The 18,853-nt window shown below is 34.2% G+C and overlaps 2 protein-coding genes across 2 annotated transcripts; one reads left to right on the top strand and one right to left on the bottom strand.

The window, feature by feature from the left end:
- Positions 1-3,189: 3,189 nt before the first annotated feature.
- LOC139852632 (probable zinc metalloprotease EGY1, chloroplastic) lies at positions 3,190-9,377 on the top strand. Its single transcript, XM_071841948.1, has 10 exons — positions 3,190-3,761; positions 4,581-5,042; positions 6,043-6,183; positions 6,905-7,006; positions 7,115-7,326; positions 7,455-7,505; positions 8,326-8,395; positions 8,492-8,560; positions 8,998-9,048; positions 9,178-9,377. The coding sequence occupies exons 1-10, from the start codon at positions 3,360-3,362 to the stop codon at positions 9,334-9,336; spliced, it is 1,719 nt and encodes a 572-aa protein (XP_071698049.1). The 5' UTR covers positions 3,190-3,359; the 3' UTR covers positions 9,337-9,377.
- Positions 9,378-9,636: 259 nt separating this feature from the next.
- On the bottom strand, positions 9,637-10,422 carry LOC139854791 (LOB domain-containing protein 19-like). The gene is made up of 2 exons (XM_071844074.1): positions 10,048-10,422; positions 9,637-9,960 (listed from the first exon to the last, which is right to left on the bottom strand). The coding sequence occupies exons 1-2, from the start codon at positions 10,420-10,422 to the stop codon at positions 9,637-9,639; spliced, it is 699 nt and encodes a 232-aa protein (XP_071700175.1).
- Positions 10,423-18,853: the final 8,431 nt, after the last annotated feature.

Raw genomic sequence — 18,853 nt, 5'->3', positions numbered from 1 at the left:
AATTATAGTTAATAAAGATTAGGGTTGATGAATATTGTATATTATGTTATTAGGTTATGAATATGAATAAAAGATATGATTTTATGTGCATGAATCTTGATTAGGAAGTAATTATGATCATGATGTACATGCATGCATGCATGCATGCATACGTACGTATGTGCATGTATACATTGTAGGTATATGTGTGTGTATATGTGTAAATATATACATACGTGTATATGTATGTGTATATATGTATGTATATGTACGTGTGTATGTATGTATGAATGTGTATTATGATTAGTAAAAATAATAAGAAAAGTAATAAGTGTGTGTGTATATATATATATATACATATATATATATATATATATATATATATATATATATATATATATATCATCTTACACTTATGTATATGTAAGACTTACATATAATATATACATATATCACATATCTATAAACATATATATGTATGAAAATAAATAAAGAATATATGTATGTATGTATCACATAGGTGTATATCTATATTCTATATATGTAACATATAATGATAAGATTAAATAATAGTTGATTAACTAAAGAATAATACTACTATTATTATTATAACTTATATACTTATCTATATAGTAACACCATAAATTACACTAAGTATATTATCACCTATACATATAATTAAATAAGTACATTAATAACTTGTTATGTGTATACACCTATAACGTGAAGGTTATAATTAAAGATAACGTACAAAGACTACAAACATCACCGCTACTTGTGGCCTAGGGTGATCCTTGTTGCCATTATGGGACGCTTGTGGATCTCGAACGCCAAGACTTAGATTCTGGTCAAGAGATCCTAGGCCGCTCGGTAACAATAGATCATTCGAGTGACTTGCATGTTAGCAACGAAGTTTGGGCAAGATTGTACAACATCTTTGTTAAGAATTATAACCCGAACATTCTTAAACTAGAAACTTACTATAAGTGGAAGCTTTCCGTAAATAGTAGGTTTAAAAAAAATAGAAACTTTTGAGAAATAGGAACTTTTCTCGAAAACCGTCAATGTTAATATAGTTTGCTATATTAATAAACAAACTTTGTTGTCTATTAGATATTAACTAATTAAAGGTTCTATCTCTAGGTTGAGATCTCCGATTTCATACTCCGTTCATACTTCTTGCGTGGAATATCTTACTTGCTACTAAGGTGAACTTCATAGCCCCTCTTTCTACTATTTCTTAATATTTTATAAACTTTGGGGTGAGACACATGTTTGCTTTTAAATGATTTACAATTTAGACACAAGTACCTAAACTATTTGATATGCAATTTCGTGAGACTTTTATTAAACATGTATTTATTTTTACATGCGAATCCCCGCCATAATATCGTTAATTGCCGGAATTAAAATTTTGCAAGCTTAGTTATTGTGAGTAGGCCTATTGAGAGTGACGTCTCTACCCATTGGCGTGATCGTCAAGAGGGTACATAATAATGATTGGGACACCCGTACAGTGTCAGGGGTTAATGTTTAGTTCGATATTATAACTCATGGCATATTGAATATTTTGATATTTTGAATTAAATCTTGTGGTCTAAAACTTATTATGATTATTAAACCTATGTTGTTCACTCAACTATTTTTGGTTGACACTTTAAGCATGTTTTTGTCTCAGGTGAAGATTAGTTTGTGTGCTGCCCTATGATGCTTAGTTAGCTGTTGCATTGGAGTCCACATATTAGACTTATCATTTGTTACTTACATATAAATTTCATTATGTAAAACATTATTATGTTTCCGCTGCAAATTCAAATTTTGTTATAAAACGTCTCATTTAGAGTCGTTCTCGTTTATACATACTTGTGTTGTGATATTGTAAAGTCATATTTCTCCGGCCCTATTTGAGGGTATGACAAAATATAACATGTGTAAAGCTTTGATTGGTGGGGTAAGTCTCACGTTCAAGGTAAATTTCGTCAATATTCCGACTAACGCTAACACGTGATTAACAAGCGTCAGTGTCCGTTAAAAAAATCAAGTAAACTGACAGATAAAGTGTAACTTTTGGTTAGAACTAGAGAAAATTCGACCGCGCGTTGCTGCGGTTGTATTCGACGCGCGGTCGAATTTGGATATACGTTGTTTGGTACCTAATATATCTAGTAGGTTGGGTTTTTTGTTGGACGTGTATGTATATGTATGTAAAGCTTTTTTAACGATGTCCGTTTCGCGTATAGTTAGTCGCGTTGTGTTCGTAAAATTATTTCGAGTTGAACGGTGATCTCGGAAAAATTTAACTCGCACCGAGCGAGAATATAGGGCCCGTTATTTAGTGTTTTTTAACGATGTCCGTTTCGCGTGTAGTTAGTTCCGTTGGGTTCTTGAGATTTTTTAAAGCTGAACGGTGGTCTCGAAAAAATTTAACTGGCACCGAGCGGGAAGATATGTGTCTATGAAAAAGCGGGTGGAGTTTATTAATTAAAATAAGGATTTGACATTTTGTACCCCTGTTTTGTGGGGTGAAGTTGCACATTGTTAGAACTTGGGGGTTCAAAGTTGGTTTTTTCCATTTGTTTATTTGTGTGTCGTTTTTTTTGTTTCTTGGCCCTAGACGACAAAAAAGATGGTGGCTTTGTTAGAATTTGGGGGTTCAAAGTTGTTTTTTTCCATTTGTTTTTTTGTGTGTCGGTTTTTTTGTTTCTTGGCCCTAAACGACCAAAAAGATGGTGGCTGGTAGCATATATGAAATTGGTCGGACTGGTGGCCTATACCTTACATTCAATTTTATTTTCTACCAGGCGCGGAGCTAGTGTACTCAAATACGCGATGTAGTGGAAATTTTTTTAGATTTTTAACTAGTGATACCAGTAGATAGTGTAATTTTTTTTAGTGACACCATTAAAATAAGACTTTTAGTAGATTTTTTTTATTTTAACCGATGACACCGGTAAAATCCTGAATCCATCCATAATCTCAACGTACTTGTCAATATAATCAAAATCAATATATATAATTTTATTTTCAAAAATTACGGAGAGAAATTACATTACTTTTTTTTACCGCGAGAACGACGTCTTTTTTTTTTTTTTTTTTTTACTACGATAAATTTTCAAAAAAATAAAAATACTACTCCGTATTTCTGTTTTCTGCCCATCGTTTCAGATAAAAGAATCTTTTGTTCCAAAATTCCCCAAATAAACCCCCATTTTATCTCTTCCGGTTGCCATTAACAACACACACAAAATACGATCCCTATTATTTCATTCTGACTTCAAACCATTGTTTACTCGTACCTTAATATCTCAATTTATATCATTTCCTGTAAATTAAATGTGCAGCATTAGTAATCAGCATTAAGTTAAAACAAGTTTTCCGTCATGAGCACACTGTCAAGCTGTAGTTTTACAAGTACACTAAACCTAGGGTTTCATTTAAAACCTAATCGTATCGATTTTGCAGCCCGATTGCGACTGTACGAAAGGAGGATATGTACGAAGAACAGTAGATATTTGTTGTTGGATAATAGAAGGAGAAATTTAGGTTTAGATAGTGATAAGTGTAATAGTAAGGGTTTTGTAATTGGTGGATTTAAATGTTATGCTAGTAGTGATAATAATAATGATGATGGTGGTGGTGGAAATGGTGTAGGGGATGAGAAGGATGTGGCGAAGGATTCGAATTTGGCTACGATTTCGCAGGAAGATAAAGCTGGTGGCGGTGGCGGTGAGGGCGAGGCCGAAAAACCGGTGGTGCGGACTCCTGCTTCTGTTTCTTCTAGGGTGAGGTTATTTGATTAGTACTGCTTTTACATTGTTATATGTTTATGTTTTGATTTGGATTGTGTTTTGAGGGGATATTCGTACGGTGTAGCAACTTAATTTTGCATGTGTTTTGTTTTTATAATGGTAATTGAACTTGTAAAATGTGTTTATCTTCGGTAATAAGTTATTGCATTTTTAAAGGTTGGAACACATTTCACTAGCCGTTGCATAATTTGATAATTGAAAAGTATGTTGCGTAAATCGCTACACGTGCATTGAAATATTTTAAACCAATGTAAGTGACCGTTGTACTTGCAAAAATGGAAATATGAATATGAAAAGTTTAATGTTTTGCTTATACCTGTTTTTAGTGATTCGACTATTAAACCCACTAATAAGACGTTTGTTAGTGGAAAAAACGACAAAAAAGTCGAAAGAACGAGTGATTTTGGATTGCTCATGTGCGCGAGCTATTGTGATTTCTCATTATTTTGTTGATGTTAATTATGTGATAGAAATCCGAGTATAATGATTTGCAAAGGAAATAACTTGTTTTTAGTTTTCGTTGTTATAAGAAAAAGAGAGAGTATATCATACAAAGCAGAAGAAAGTCGAATATTGGAAACGTGGTAACTAAGGAAAGAGTGATATATCTCCGTGAGAGGTTGTAATTGCGTTTTTATCATAAATGTATTTTTTTTTTTCCAATGCATAAAGACACTATAGTTTGTAGGATTAATCGAGAATATTATCCGTGTTGCAAATATTAGCAATAATATTATCCTATAAGTTGATTTACAAGTGTGAATTTTAATACTGGATTATTTCCATTTACAGCCGCCGACAATATCTTCAATCGGACCGTATAATAACTTTCAAGTTGACTCTTTTAAGCTAATGGAACTTCTTGGACCAGAAAAAGTAGATCCTGCTGATGTAAAGCTCATTAAGGACACACTTTTCGGCTATTCGACATTTTGGGTAACAAAGGAGGAACCATTTGGAGACTTGGGTGAGGGTATTCTTTTTCTTGGAAATCTAAGGGGAAATAGAGAAGCCGTTTTTGCAAAACTTCAGAGTCAATTGGCTGAAATCATGGGTGATAAATATAATCTATTCATGGTTGAGGAACCCAACTCAGAAGATCCAGACCCACGTGGTGGCCCACGGGTTAGCTTTGGCATGCTTCGGAAAGAGGTTTCAGAACCGGGGCCAACAACACTTTGGCAGTATGTTATTGCTCTCTTATTGTTTGTTCTCACAATTGGTTCATCGGTGGAGCTTGGAATCGCATCTCAGGTTATTTACTCTCTAATAAGCTTTGGCAAACATGTTTTTAGAGGTGGCAATCTCTACCACTCACTTCTAAACGGGTTGATTTTGGTTATAGTTTATCTATAACAGGTCTGATGTAATAAGAAAAATACTTTAAAGGAGACGGGCCATATTGGTTGAAATTCGTCAAAAAAAAAAAAAAAAAAATATTGTTACATAAATCCATCTAAACCATTTAACATAGAATTAGATTAGTATTGAGATCTCTATTACAGCCTAAACCTACTTGACCTGTACAAAGTTGACACTTGCCCAGTTTTACCAATTCCCAACCTTCTCAACCCACCCATTTTGCAACCTGTAGAATTTCACATTCCCTCAATCCTGAAGTAAATACAATATGTGGTTGTTTTTCCTTAACAATATGCATGATTATAGTTACAGTATCAAAGATAAAGAAGAAAATTAATAGGCAAATATGATATGCTGGTCGCTGGCAAAATTTCAGCAATCATGTTTTTTAGATTTTTATAATCATATCAGTTACAATATGTTCTATGTACATGCCATCTAAATCAAGAAAAATTAATAAAAATATGATATGCAGGGAGTTTAATTAGCCAATCAATTGAAAGAAGGCCATTATTGTGAACTAAAACATATGGACTCGATTATTCAGCACTTGAATATGTATATTACTTCAATTTAATGAAGATGATGTAAATATAATGATTGTGATTTAAGCATGTGATTAGCTAATATGTTTTTATCACTATCCACTTGAATACCTTGGTTAGAACAAACTAGTAGAAATCCTTTGAAGCAAAATAAATGTCTCTGACATTTTATAATTTTTATTTAAGAATGAGAATTTTTTTTATTGTAACCTTACCTAAAAGTATAATTTGCATCTTTAGAAAAGCTGAAAGAAGAAATTTTTATGCATTTATGGCATATCTTTACTTTGACTATCCATTGAATCGTACTTACATCTATTTGTTCATTGATATCATCCCCCGAGCAGATTAATCGTCTTCCTCCCGAGGTAGTTAAGTACTTCACAGATCCTAATGCCATTGACCCACCGGACATGCAACTGCTTTATCCATTTGTTGATGCTGCTTTGCCACTAGCATATGGAGTTTTAGGTGTTCAGTTATTTCACGTAAGACAATCTATTTCTTAAAACTTCTCAACACTTTTTTTAGGTTTAGTTTGTTATGTTTGTTAGAATTAAAATTTTTATAGCACACATCTTATATGGTTGCTTTAAACATAGTGATTATATAAAGATCAAGGTTCTAAAAATCGCTACTCAGGGAGTACTCAGCCGGGGCTTGTTAGGGAGTACTCGGAAACTCGAGGAGTACTTGGATGTTGACCAAGTTTGGTTTGACCGGTTTTAACCGAGCTTTGACTGATTTCAAGTAAGCCCAAGTGTTGGCCGATTTTTTGAGTAATCCCGAGTTTTGGCCGATTTTCGAGTAATCCCGAGTTATGGCCGAGTTTAACCGAGTACTTGCCGAGTACTCCCCGAGATGTAAAAACGAGTACTCGTGCAATAATTCCGAGTTCCACAACACTGATGAAGTACTCGTGCGATTAGCTTTTTCAACAGTCATGCTCGACTTTAGTTATAAAATTAACATTTAAGTGAAAACAATGCTACACATCGTAAGAATATTTTTTTCTTGGCAGCTTGTGAAATTGTAATTACAAGAGCTGTTGTACTTGCCATTTTTGTCCAATATTACTCATTCCTGCAAAATACAGCATTTTGTTTTTCCTTTTTCTTCATTGATAATGATAACTATTTATTTACAAGTAACAAACTCCAACGGTTTACAGTTTATTGAATTTCGTATTTTCTTTTTTATTCCTTGCAGGAAGTTGGGCATTTTCTTGCTGCATTTCCCAAAAAAGTGAAGTTGAGCATTCCCTTTTTCATTCCTAATATTACCCTTGGAAGCTTTGGTGCAATCACTCAGGTGCACACATTGACTAATTAATATACACGTGTTTAATTACATTAAAGCAGAAGTGATTTTTTTTAATTAATATGTAGCAAAAACGATATCTGTTCGTTTTCATTGCAGTTCAAATCGATTCTTCCTGATAGAAAGACAAAAGTAGACATTTCTTTAGCGGGCCCGTTTGCAGGGGCTGCATTATCACTTTCAATGTTTGCTGTTGGCCTGCTGCTTTCATTAAAACCAGATGCTGCAGCTGATATGGTGCAGGTCCCTAGCATGTTATTTCAGGGCTCTTTACTTTTAGGGCTCATTAGTAGAGCCACTTTAGGCTATGCGTAAGTTTTCTACTTCACAAATGAGACAATCTTTTTTTTTTTTTTTAAATATCATTTATGAGATTATAGTGCTAGTTCTTAATTAATTGTTATTTAATGTTTAACACTTAAAACTGTTGTTTATCCAGCGCGATGCATGGAGCCACGGTGTCAATCCATCCACTTGTAATCGCTGGCTGGTGATGTACTATTCTTGGATGTTATTAATCTAAACAAATACTATTTATTTTGAAGATAATTAAAAAATGACATTAGTGCTGTTATCATATCTGGCACTCATTTTAAAATTAAAATAAAATAATAATTTTGAGAGTGTTTTACAACCTCAACATATGAAGAAGACGCTTTCTGACCCAATATCCAACCTGCCTGACCCATTTTGCCGCCTCTACTATTTGTCAAAGACTACCTAGAATTACCTCCTTATCAAGGTTGTGAAATTCACTACTCGGTACTCGGGGAGTTATCGGTCGGGACTTTGAAGGGAGTAATCGGCAATTTGGGGATTAATCTGATTGAACTTTTTATACATATAAATAATTAATTTCAAAATTATATGTGTAAAAATAGAAGAAAACCCTAAACATAAACTTTAACATAATTGTCTAAAAACATAAACATAATCGTTCATTTGTTCAATACTCAAATTTTAGTTTAAATTCATATTAAAATGTTGACCAATTTTGACTTTGATCAACAAATTCGATTTTCTTAAACGACGTTGACCTACTAATTAAATGTATTTCTGAGAATTGGATCGGTCTATTCTTAAAAAGGAGTAATCAGGGAGTAATCGGGGTGTTTTACAACAGTGCTCCTTATGCATTACTATTACTATTACTATTACTTTACTATTATATACAAAACATAGCTTTAATTTTTGATCTCTAAATTCTTTTACTCTGTCATTATCGAGGTGTATTTCAGATATTTGACTAATAATACAACAAATAATATGAAATCAGTTTTCTTATTATTCTTCCGAAATTGTCTTTGCAGGTGTGGTTTGACTACGTCAGCTTTTAATATGCTTCCCGTTGGATGCCTTGATGGTGGAAGAGTGGTTCAGGTTCTCGTTTTAAATCCCGATTCTGTTGTGACCTAATTATACTATGTGTTTTTTGTAGGTTTTTAACCTTAAAAGTTACCGTTGTGCATCTGACAGGGTGCATTTGGCAAGGATGCACTCATTGGATTTGGTTTAACAACTTACTCATTACTTGGGTTTGGAGTGGTATGCTTTCTTTTCAGCTCCATCCAATGTTGCTCACTTTCAATTTGAGGTGGCAATTTTGACCCGTTAACTTACGAATGGGTCGTTATAAATCACATTTTACATCTAACTGGTAAATAACAGAAATAAAATAAAATCGAAAGGAAATGGGCCATGTATTTTTAATGCCAAACGTCCCCAACCTCCTTAATCATTACTCGGTATATTCTTAAACTTAGATTATTATTGAAATCAGTTTTTGCTCACAAACTTTTTATTACAAGAATCTAAATTTGTTACAAATATTGTTTCAAGTCACCTTGGTTAGTATCTCTACATTTTTTTCTTATTTGAAGCCCAATCTTTTAATGATTCATTTTTTGTAGCCAAGAAAAATCAGACAATAACCAGACACTATCAAATTACTAATATTATTTGACGTATTTCACAAAATGTAGCTCGGTGGACCTTTATCGCTTCCTTGGGGATTATACGTCCTGATCTGCCAGGTATTTCTCGATTAGCAAGTATTTATAAGAACCATTCTTTTTGAGTTGCTTAACAGTTTACACTTTTACCCCCTATTTGTTATCGGTAGCATGAGCTTATCATTACTCTAAAATGTTATATTATCACAGAGGACACCGGAAAAACCTTGTCTGAATGACGTAACGGAGGTCGGAACATGGAGAAGAACAGCAGTTACGGTGGCGATATTTCTTGTTGTTCTAATACTTCTACCTGTATGGGATGAGCTAGCCGAAGAGTTGGGTATTGGTCTTGTAACCACATTTTAAAACGATAATAACAGAACTAGTCATACAAATGTAAGTCAAAATATAAGCGAAAGGTGGCAAGTTTTATTGATTATGTTTTTCCAAATTAATTTTGTAACCATCTTATTCATATTAGGTTGTGATAGGTATACAAGTATAACGTATAATAATGGGTACAAAAGCAGAGATATCAAACTAAAATGTATATTTATGTAAAAGTTCTTATTTAGCATTTATTTATCGTATATTGCATAAAAAGAACATTTTATTCATGATATAAGTACTGCAGCTTTAATAATCAAGAACAATGAAGTCATAGCCTCATAGGTATTGAAGTATTTGATCTGCAAACGCTAACGGGTCCTCGCTTAATTCCCAATCTTCATGAAATAACGGAGAAAGTTGAAAAGGATCGATCTTCGACTCTGAATGAACCTCCCGGTAGTTATCACTTGCAATATTATGAAGGCTTGGATCAAAGGTGTTCATGTTGATTTTGTTGTTATTCGAACCGTTTGAATAAACGGGCTGCAAGTGCAATGGCTCTTGTAGTTGGAGTGACCCTTGGAGTGTGTTTGCAACTGTCAGTCTATTGTTTAATAGCTGGTTCTGCACAATTGCTAGCTCTAATTGCAAAGCTGCTACCTACAATAACAAACATTATAACAACTTAACTGTAACTGAATGTCTTCATTGTTATTAAATATACAATATCAAAAGGAAAAGTTGTACCTGTTGTTGCAAAGCAATGACAGTTGAAACACAACCATAAACAGGGTCAGATAACCTAGCTTGAGCTTCATACGAAATGGTCTCAACCGCATGACGTCGGTGGGACACCGGAAGATGCATCAAGAGCTTTGAAACATTGCTGGCCCCAAACACTTTGTGCACAGCTGCAAACAGAGCAGCACCTTGGTCTGGGCTAAAGTGGGGTGCAAATATGCACCCATTAACACACCTTTTCCTCAAAAACTTGCAGGCCCCACAAGGAGGGCCACTTGAGCCCAATTCCTCTTCTGCCAATTCAAACGATCTTCTAGTCCGTTTTCTGGTTACCTTTTGGATGCTATCGGCTGAACTTTTTACATCATTCGTTTCTGACATGGTTCAAATGCGAGTCTATACAACAATTTGATAGAGTGAAAGCGGTTATATATGAATGATGGAAGCGAGAATGCACAAAAGTATCGTGAGAGATCGGCGAGAATTGTATTGTTTGGATATGGCCAAATAGTTATAAAAGAGTGTTCTTTAATCATTTGATGAAATGTTTAGCATACACTTTCTGTCTTTTATGACATCAGAAAATGAAAATAATGATACTTGTCATCTTATGATCTAAAGGTAGATTTCTAAAACATGCCTCATGGTTTATCTATATGAATTATCACATGATTTATTATATCCATGGGCAATGGCGTGTGAATTGCTACAAAATACACCAATTTCCAACACAGTATCTATATATAGAAGTAAAGCCTGAGAAGTGTGATTAAATCATAAAGCCAAGTATGTATTCTTTAATTTACCTTTTAACATTTAAGCCCAAATACTGTACTGGCCCAATATGTGAATTCATTTAAAAAGTTACTGTAACTTCATAAGGAGACCCTGTAGTGTAGTCGCTTTCACACTTTGAAACCCTTTAAATTTTACATAATTACGGAGTAGTTTACTTTAGAAACACTAATGGTGTGACATAACAGTCCATAAGTGTTATGTCCTTGTTTACACACCTTAAAATATCAAGAAAATGCATGAATCTGAAAATAAATCAATAACACTATTGATGAGTGATTGCAGTTTGAGTAAATAGTTAATTAGTTATTGTGTTTGTGTCCCTTCATTAGTTTAACACGCGCCTTGAACTTGTGAGATTGGAAATGATTGTCTACACATGTGCACGTACCCATACCTTACACATGTGGGATTTTGAGTTTTGTTGTTGTTGTTGCTTGAAATTGAGCAGCAAACTGCAAATTCCATAGCTTGTCATCTGTTGACGCTCTTTTGGCTAGATCCTTGACCAAACACCAACTTCATATTTGTGCCATTGTTGCTTACGATTGATCAAAACATCCGTTAAGGATTGCTGGATTAAGAATGTCCTTTATATCTGCACCAGCGGCTGTCATTTTGATCTGAAAGTGGCAAGTTGTATACTAAATTCTACCTCCTTTTGCTTGCATAATTGTATTCCCAAATTCATCTCAAGTAATATGATCCCAAAATGTACACATCAACCTTCTTTGGTTCGCTAACTCTAATTATCGGAGAAACAAAATGGAAGTATTATGCATGGATTTGGGAAAATTACTCGATTAACACTTTGCAAATACTATAAATTCTCTCTATTAACTAGTAAGTCAGAGAAAAAAAAACACGCACAATCACACACACACAAATGAAAAAACACACAATATTTGTAACTTACAAAATTCGCCTAAAGTAAAATTAAAATTCAAAGTAACATCCGACACTTTCAATATGTGTTAGAAACTACAATAATAAAATATAGAGAGGTGATACAAACACGAGCACCGTAGAAATTGAATGAACACCCGTTTAGCCCTTTTATAGCCTCGTGTACAGGCACGGAGCTTGACGATTAACACCAAGGGGGCCAAGTCAAACAAGCAAAACTCGTAGCGTCATATATATAAAAACAAAGCATTCATTTAATTAACCAATGAATACTATACTACTTACTACTATATATTAATTAAACCCTAATTATGTTTGTGGTAGTATCGTTTTTTGTCTCCTTGAGCCAGGTGTATCCTTGATAGTTCTTTTCTTTTTAATAAAATGGCTCGTTTATGTATTATTCGTTTTTTCGGGAAAAAAAAACCATTCAATTAATTGATGAATAGATTATATAAATTTAACTGAAAGTACAAAATTCGTACCAAGGATAAAGTAATAAACCTTCACTTTTTGCATTTTGATCTCTAGCCATGTATATGTAAATTGCTAGCTATGTTATTTTTCAATACTCCGTATTAAAATTTATATTTAAAGGCTACACAAGGAAAAAAGAAAGTGAAAGATACGATACACTTTCTGATTATAAATTCAAGTCTAAAAGCATGATTCTTTTTTTTCTTTTTTTTTTGAAAAGCAAGAAATTTTATTAATATAATGGATAATTACAGGCCCTATAAATTCTATACAATATGATGATATTGGAAAATAGCAAATGACGACATCATGAATAAGGTAACAGTTTGGCACCGCGGGACTTGAAACTTCAAGCTGGATAGAATTAACCGAACAGTACCGACTTTGCGGTGACAAAGTTGATTAATACTACCCATTTAACCAAGTGACAAAATGCAAACCTATCCATGAAGAAGCGTGGATACAAAAGGGCCATCTTGGACATGATGAAAATTAGCCAATGCCCGATCTTTGTTGATCCGAGGTGTAGGATGACGGATTGATGAGCCATTGATGCCAAACGATTGTTGATTTCTTTGATCTTTTGGATATCCAAGCTTATGTCTGTGATTGGATTTCGATTAAAATTATAGCTACACACCATTCTTTTTTGCTAAAAACATTGAGGTTCTTGTGTTTCCAAAGAATGTACGATGAGGCCCATTTAGTGGCTTGCCATATATGTGAACCGGTTTTCGACGTAGCGAACGATAGCTCCGAGATGGTTACGTCGTTAATGGTGGTGATGGTGTTAGAAGGAAGGTTCCACCAATTTAGTATAGGAAGCCATACACTTGATGTTTTCGGACAAAGACAAAGGATGTGTTTAATGGTTTCAATGTGTGAGTTGCATAATGGGCAAAGAATTGAGTTGAGATCGATATTACGCTTGTCTATTTCACTACGAGTGGGAATTCTACCATAAATTAATCTCCAGATGAATATGTTAATTTTTTGGGGTAAAAGTTTGTTTTTAGGGGTTTTGAAAGTGTGTTGTGGAGTGGCGAGTTTGGTGTTGTCGAGGATCGAAGCAAGTTTCTTAGTTGTGAACATACCATCATTATCTAAGGACCACTTCCATGTGTCTGGTTTATCGGTTAAATTAATGGTGGATAAAAGATTGTTGAGTTCCGTTAATTCGTTAAGTGTACGCCCATGTGGATTTCTAGACCAATTCCACAAACCGAAGGTTGTAGAGTTTTGTGTCGTGATACGATCGGCAACCAGAGCGTGTTTGTTGCTTTCGAGCATGAATAGTCTTCTAAATTGATTGCTGAATTTTTGGGTACCACACCAAGTGTCGTGCCAAAATTTGGTGTCGGTGCCATTTCCAATGCATTTTATGATAGACTTGGTAAAGTTTGTCCCGAGGGTGTCCGCGATATGACCAGCCTTGATTATTTCATTCCAAATGGTGCAGCCTGAAAAATTTCTAGAAAAATCATTAGTGCAACCCCCCCCCCCCCGGTCCGTAAATGCTTGAAATTATTTTAACCCCAAGAGCGTTTTTTCGTTATGGAATCTCCACCACCATTTAGAAAGTAAGGAGATGTTTTTACAAGTTAAAGAGCCAATGTTTAAACTGCTCTTATCATAGGTTACAAGAATGTGTTCCCATTTGATTCAATTAATTTTTTTATCCGCTTCGGAACCTCCCCAAAAGAATTTATGTCTTTTTGCTTCGAGTAAATTGATGATGTTGCAAGGGGCGTGGAATAAGGAGAAGTAGTATAACGGGATACTAGTTAATACGGATTTGATTAAAGTTAGTCGTCCACCAAAAGAGATTGATTTTGCTTTCCAGTCGGAAAGTCTTTTATCAAATTTCTCAATGATTGGTTTCCAAGACGATGCTTTCGTTGTGAGGGTGCCGATGGAAAGTCCAAGGTAAGTGAATGGAGTTGTGCTGGCTGTACAGTTTATATAGTTTGCCATAGCATCAATTTCAATTTTCGATACCCCAATTCCGTATAAGTTACTTTTTTTTTAGATTTACTTTTAGGCCCGATATGCTTTCAAAGCATTTTAGTAACTTGGACACATTTTTTGCATTCCGTTTACTCCATTCACTAAAGAAGATTGTGTCATCTGCATATTATAAATGGGATATCACAATCTTATCGTGCCCGACACAAATCCCTTGGAATTGGTCGTTTGCTATAGCGCGTTTAGTGAGGATGTTTAGACCTTCTGCCGCGATGATGAAAAGGAAGGGAGAGATAGGATCGCCTTGGCAAATGCCTCTTTCAGGAGAGAATTCCGCGGTTGGGGAGCCATTGATAAGGATGGAAATGGAGGAGGAGGAGAGGCAAGCACGGATGAAACTGATCCATTTGCGCCCGAAGCCCATGCATGCCATGGTCTCGAAAAGAAAATCCCATTCGATGCAGTCGAATGCCTTTTCGAAGTCCACTTTGAATATGAGGCCTTTTTCTTTTTTTCTTTTGAGTTCATCAATAATTTCGTTTGCAATTAGAACGCTATCGAGGATGTTACGGCCTTTTAGAAATGCGGTTTGTTCAACACCGATTATTTTATGGATAACTTTTGAAAGACGGTTGGCAAGAATCTTGGTGAGGATTTTATAGTAACTTCCAATTAAGCATATGGGTCAATATTCGTTAAAGCCAATAGGGTTGGATTTCTTAGGTATTAGCGTGAAGAAAGATGCATTGCAGCCTTTAGATATTTCGAAATTGAGCCAAAACCAATCTAGGGCCTTAATGATGTCCTTTTTAACTAACCACCAATATTTTTTGAAGAATTTCATGTTGAAACCGTCCGGTCCAGGTGCCTTAGAGCTTTCGCAATCGTTAAGGGCATCCCAGACCTCTTTTTCAGAGAATTGTGATTCGAGGATTAGATTATCTTCTCGCAAAATGTAGATACGATCAGGTTCATTTTCGAATGGACAAGAACCTTTTGGTTTGGAGCGGAAGAGTGATTCAAAATATTTAAGTGCTTCGTTTTTTTATTGTGTTAGGTTCTTCAGACCAAGTACCATTTAGGGATATGCCATGGATATTGTTTTTGTTAACTCTTCTTTTAATGTAATTATGAAAGTATTTAGAGTTTTCATCGCCTTCGAGGTTCCATTTGATTAGGGCTTTTTGTTTGAACATGTTAGATTTCTGTTTTTTCTTTTTCTATGTGCTGCATTCTGTTGTTAATCCATTTGTCTTTTTCGAAATCTGTTAAGGGTCTAATTTCCGCAAGTTTTTCAAAATCATTTGAGGCGTCGAGATGTGATTTGATTTCATTATCCAGGTTATTTAGTTGTGAGCTTAATTTTTTTAGTTCAAGCTTGACGTTTTTTAGTTTGTTCGGAGGATACAATCAGGGCGGTTTCCGCTAACGGGTATCGACCATGTAGATTTTATGATGTCGTCTGCATTTTTTAATTTCAACCAAGTATTAAAAACACGAGTGGGTTTAGGGCCGAAGTTTACGATAGAGTTTTTAAGGATGATTGGACAGTGGTCAGAAAGGTCACGATCGAGTGATTTTGAGGAGATATTCGGCCAAAATTTTAGGATGGTCTCAGATACCAAGAAACGATCAAGTTTACTGAATTTCATTGTCTTGAGACACAAGCCAGTGCATTTCTTACCTCCAAGTGGAATATCGATAAGATTAGATTTATGTATGAAATTATTAAAATTGTCGGCCCATGATTGTTTGAAAAAACAGTTTAGGCGTTCGGATTTGGATCGGACTTCATTGAAATCACCAAAAATAATGTGAGGAATATCAATGGAATCAATAAGTCGCGAAAGTTCATCCCAAAACATAAGTTTTTTCCGGTGCGAATGGGGCCCGTAAACGTTAATGATTACCATGTCTGAGTCAAAACCACTCCACTTTCCTTTGATTGCAATAAAAATTCACCTTCAATTGCACTTTCAAAAATAAAAGTGGAGGGATCCCAGATCAATAGCAGACCACCCGAGGCCCTGATAGCGTCTTTTTGAACGAAATTGAAATTGGAGTCATACCAGAAGGAGTCAATTAATGAATCAGGAGATTGTCCACATTTTGTTTCTTGTAAACCTAGGATGATAGGGCAATTTGAGTTGCATATTTTTTTAAGCCATCTAATTTTACCCGTTACCCCTAAACCCCGAATATTAAGAGAAATACAAGCCATTAGAAAACTTACAAAAAACGAGATGATGAGGAGGGAGGCTAATGTTCCGCATTCCACCGGATTCCGATACCTGTACCAAACTCATTTGTGCTTGCGCTACTTCCAGCTGTATTTTTTGAGCACGACCTTTTGGGGATATTTGATGTAGAGATGGGATTTGATGTCGAGCTACATTTGCGATTGAGTTGAGAAAATTTAATTTTTTGACCACTACGTGCACAATGTTTAATATATAGGAATTTGGAGTGTGGTGCCTTTCTATTCGGTTCAGCAAGCTTGGATTGGTGTAGTGGTTTTGATTGATCCCTTGCGATTTTTTTGAATTCTAGATCGTTAGTTCGAAGACTTTTCTTTTTTTCTTTCTTCACAGACAGACGTTTCTTTTTTTCGTTCGATCGAATCTCAGCTATTGTTGGGTTGGAGAAAACATTGTCATCGCCTATAATATGTAGTGACCCGAAATTTTCCATGTTTATATATATTAATTGAGATTGATATTTACATGATTAAATGTTTCCAACATGTTAAGCAATCAAACTTGTTAAGGCTTGATTAATTGAAATATGTTTCATATAGACAATTGACCACCCAAGTTGACCGGCGATTCACGAACGTTAAAACTTGTAAAAACGACATGACGATATATATATGGATATACATATGGTTAACATGAGATTATGATAATTAAGTATCTCCATAAGTATATTAACAATGAGTTATATACATATAAACAAGACTACTAACTTAAAGATTTCGAAACGAGACATATATGTAATGATTATCGTTATAACGTCATTTAATTGTATATATATCATATTAAGATATATTAATATATCATAATATCATGATAATATAATAATTTAACATCTCATTAGATATAATAAACATTGGGTTAACAACATTAATTGAGATCGTTAACTTAAAGGTTTCAAAACAACACTTACATGTAACGACTAACGATGACTTAACGACTCAGTTAAAATGTATATACATGTAGTGTATTTAGATGTATTAAAATACTTTTGGAAGACTTCAAGACATATATCAAAACACTCATACTTAACGAAAATGGTTACAGTTACTTTCCCATTCTTTTCTTTCATCAAGAATTCTAGTCGTATTCTTACCCGTATTATACACAGCTTCAAAACGTACTTACTATGGGTATATACCAATAGGAACTAGCATGGGATTCCACTCTTGATTATGTCATATATGACTAATCAATTTTAACTTCTACCATGAGCTAGTCAACTAACTAGAACTCCTTTTAACCCCACTCACCACTCACCAATTACCACTCATCATTCACTCCATTTCACTTCCAATTCTCTTTCTAATTCTCTCTCAACACACACACACACTATTATAAACGTATTTTTCCAGTAGTTAATCATCATCTTCATCAAAAATCACTTCAAGAATCAAGCTATAATCATCATAGGAAGAACACTTCAAGAACACTTCAAAAATCCCTTCAAGTTTACTAATTTACTTCCAAGCTTTCTAATCCATTCCAAGTAATCATCTAAGATCAAGAAACCTTTGTTATATACAGTAGGTTATCTTTCTTATTCAAGATAATATTCATATTCAAACTTTGATTCAATTTCTATAACTATAAACTATCTTAATTCGAGTAAAAATCTTACTTGAACTTGTTTTTGTGTCATGATCCTACTTCAAGAACTTTCAAGCCATCCAAGATCCTTTGAAGCTAGATCATTTCTTGTCACTTCCAGTAGGTTTACCTACTAAACTTGAGGTAGTAATGATGTTCATAACATCATTCGATTCATATATATAAAACTATCTTATTCGAAGTTTTAAACTCGTAATCACTAGAACATAGTTTAGTTAATTCTAAACTTGTTCGCAAACAAAAGTTAATCCTTCTAACTTGACTTTTAAAATTAACTAAACACATGTTCTATATCTATATGATATGCTAACTTAATGATTTAAAACCTGGAAACACGAAAAACACCGTAAAACCGGATTTACGCCGTCGTAGTAACACCGCGGGCTGTTTTGGGTTAGTTAATTAAAAACTATGATAAACTTTGATTTAAAAGTTGTTATTCTGAGAAAATGATTTTTATTATGAACATGAAACTATATCAAAAAATTATGGTTAAACTCAAAGTGGAAGTATGTTTTCTAAAATGGTCATCTAGACGTCATTCTTTCGACTGAAATGACTACCTTTACAAAAATGACTTGTAACTTATTTTTCTGACTACAAACCTATACTTTTTCTGTTTAGATTCATAAAATAGAGTTCAATATGAAACCATAGCAATTTGATTCACTCAAAACGGATTTAAAATGAAGAAGTTATGGGTAAAACAAGATTGGATAATTTTTCTCATTTTAGCTACGTGAAAATTGGTAACAAATCTATTCCAACCATAACTTAATCAACTTGTATTGTATATTATGTAATCT

The sequence above is a fragment of the Rutidosis leptorrhynchoides genome, chromosome 6 (genome assembly GCF_046630445.1).
Source record: "Rutidosis leptorrhynchoides isolate AG116_Rl617_1_P2 chromosome 6, CSIRO_AGI_Rlap_v1, whole genome shotgun sequence".
Classification (NCBI taxonomy): Eukaryota; Viridiplantae; Streptophyta; class Magnoliopsida; order Asterales; family Asteraceae; genus Rutidosis; species Rutidosis leptorrhynchoides.
The sequence above is the reverse complement of the archived record's forward strand: the minus strand, read 5'-3'. Positions and strand labels throughout refer to the sequence as shown.

Excerpts from the sequence above, each read along its gene's own strand:
- LOC139852632 (XM_071841948.1), top strand. The coding sequence starts at position 3,360 with ATGAGCACACTGTCAAGCTGTAGTTTTACAAGTACACTAAACCTAGGG. Across the intron at positions 5,043-6,042 it reads AGCTTGGAATCGCATCTCAG|ATTAATCGTCTTCCTCCCGA; the intron begins GTTATTTACTCT and ends TCCCCCGAGCAG. Across the intron at positions 9,049-9,177 it reads TATACGTCCTGATCTGCCAG|AGGACACCGGAAAAACCTTG; the intron begins GTATTTCTCGAT and ends ATATTATCACAG.
- LOC139854791 (XM_071844074.1), bottom strand. The coding sequence starts at position 10,422 with ATGTCAGAAACGAATGATGTAAAAAGTTCAGCCGATAGCATCCAAAAG. Across the intron at positions 9,961-10,047 it reads TCATTGCTTTGCAACAACAG|GTAGCAGCTTTGCAATTAGA; the intron begins GTACAACTTTTC and ends TTGTTATTGTAG.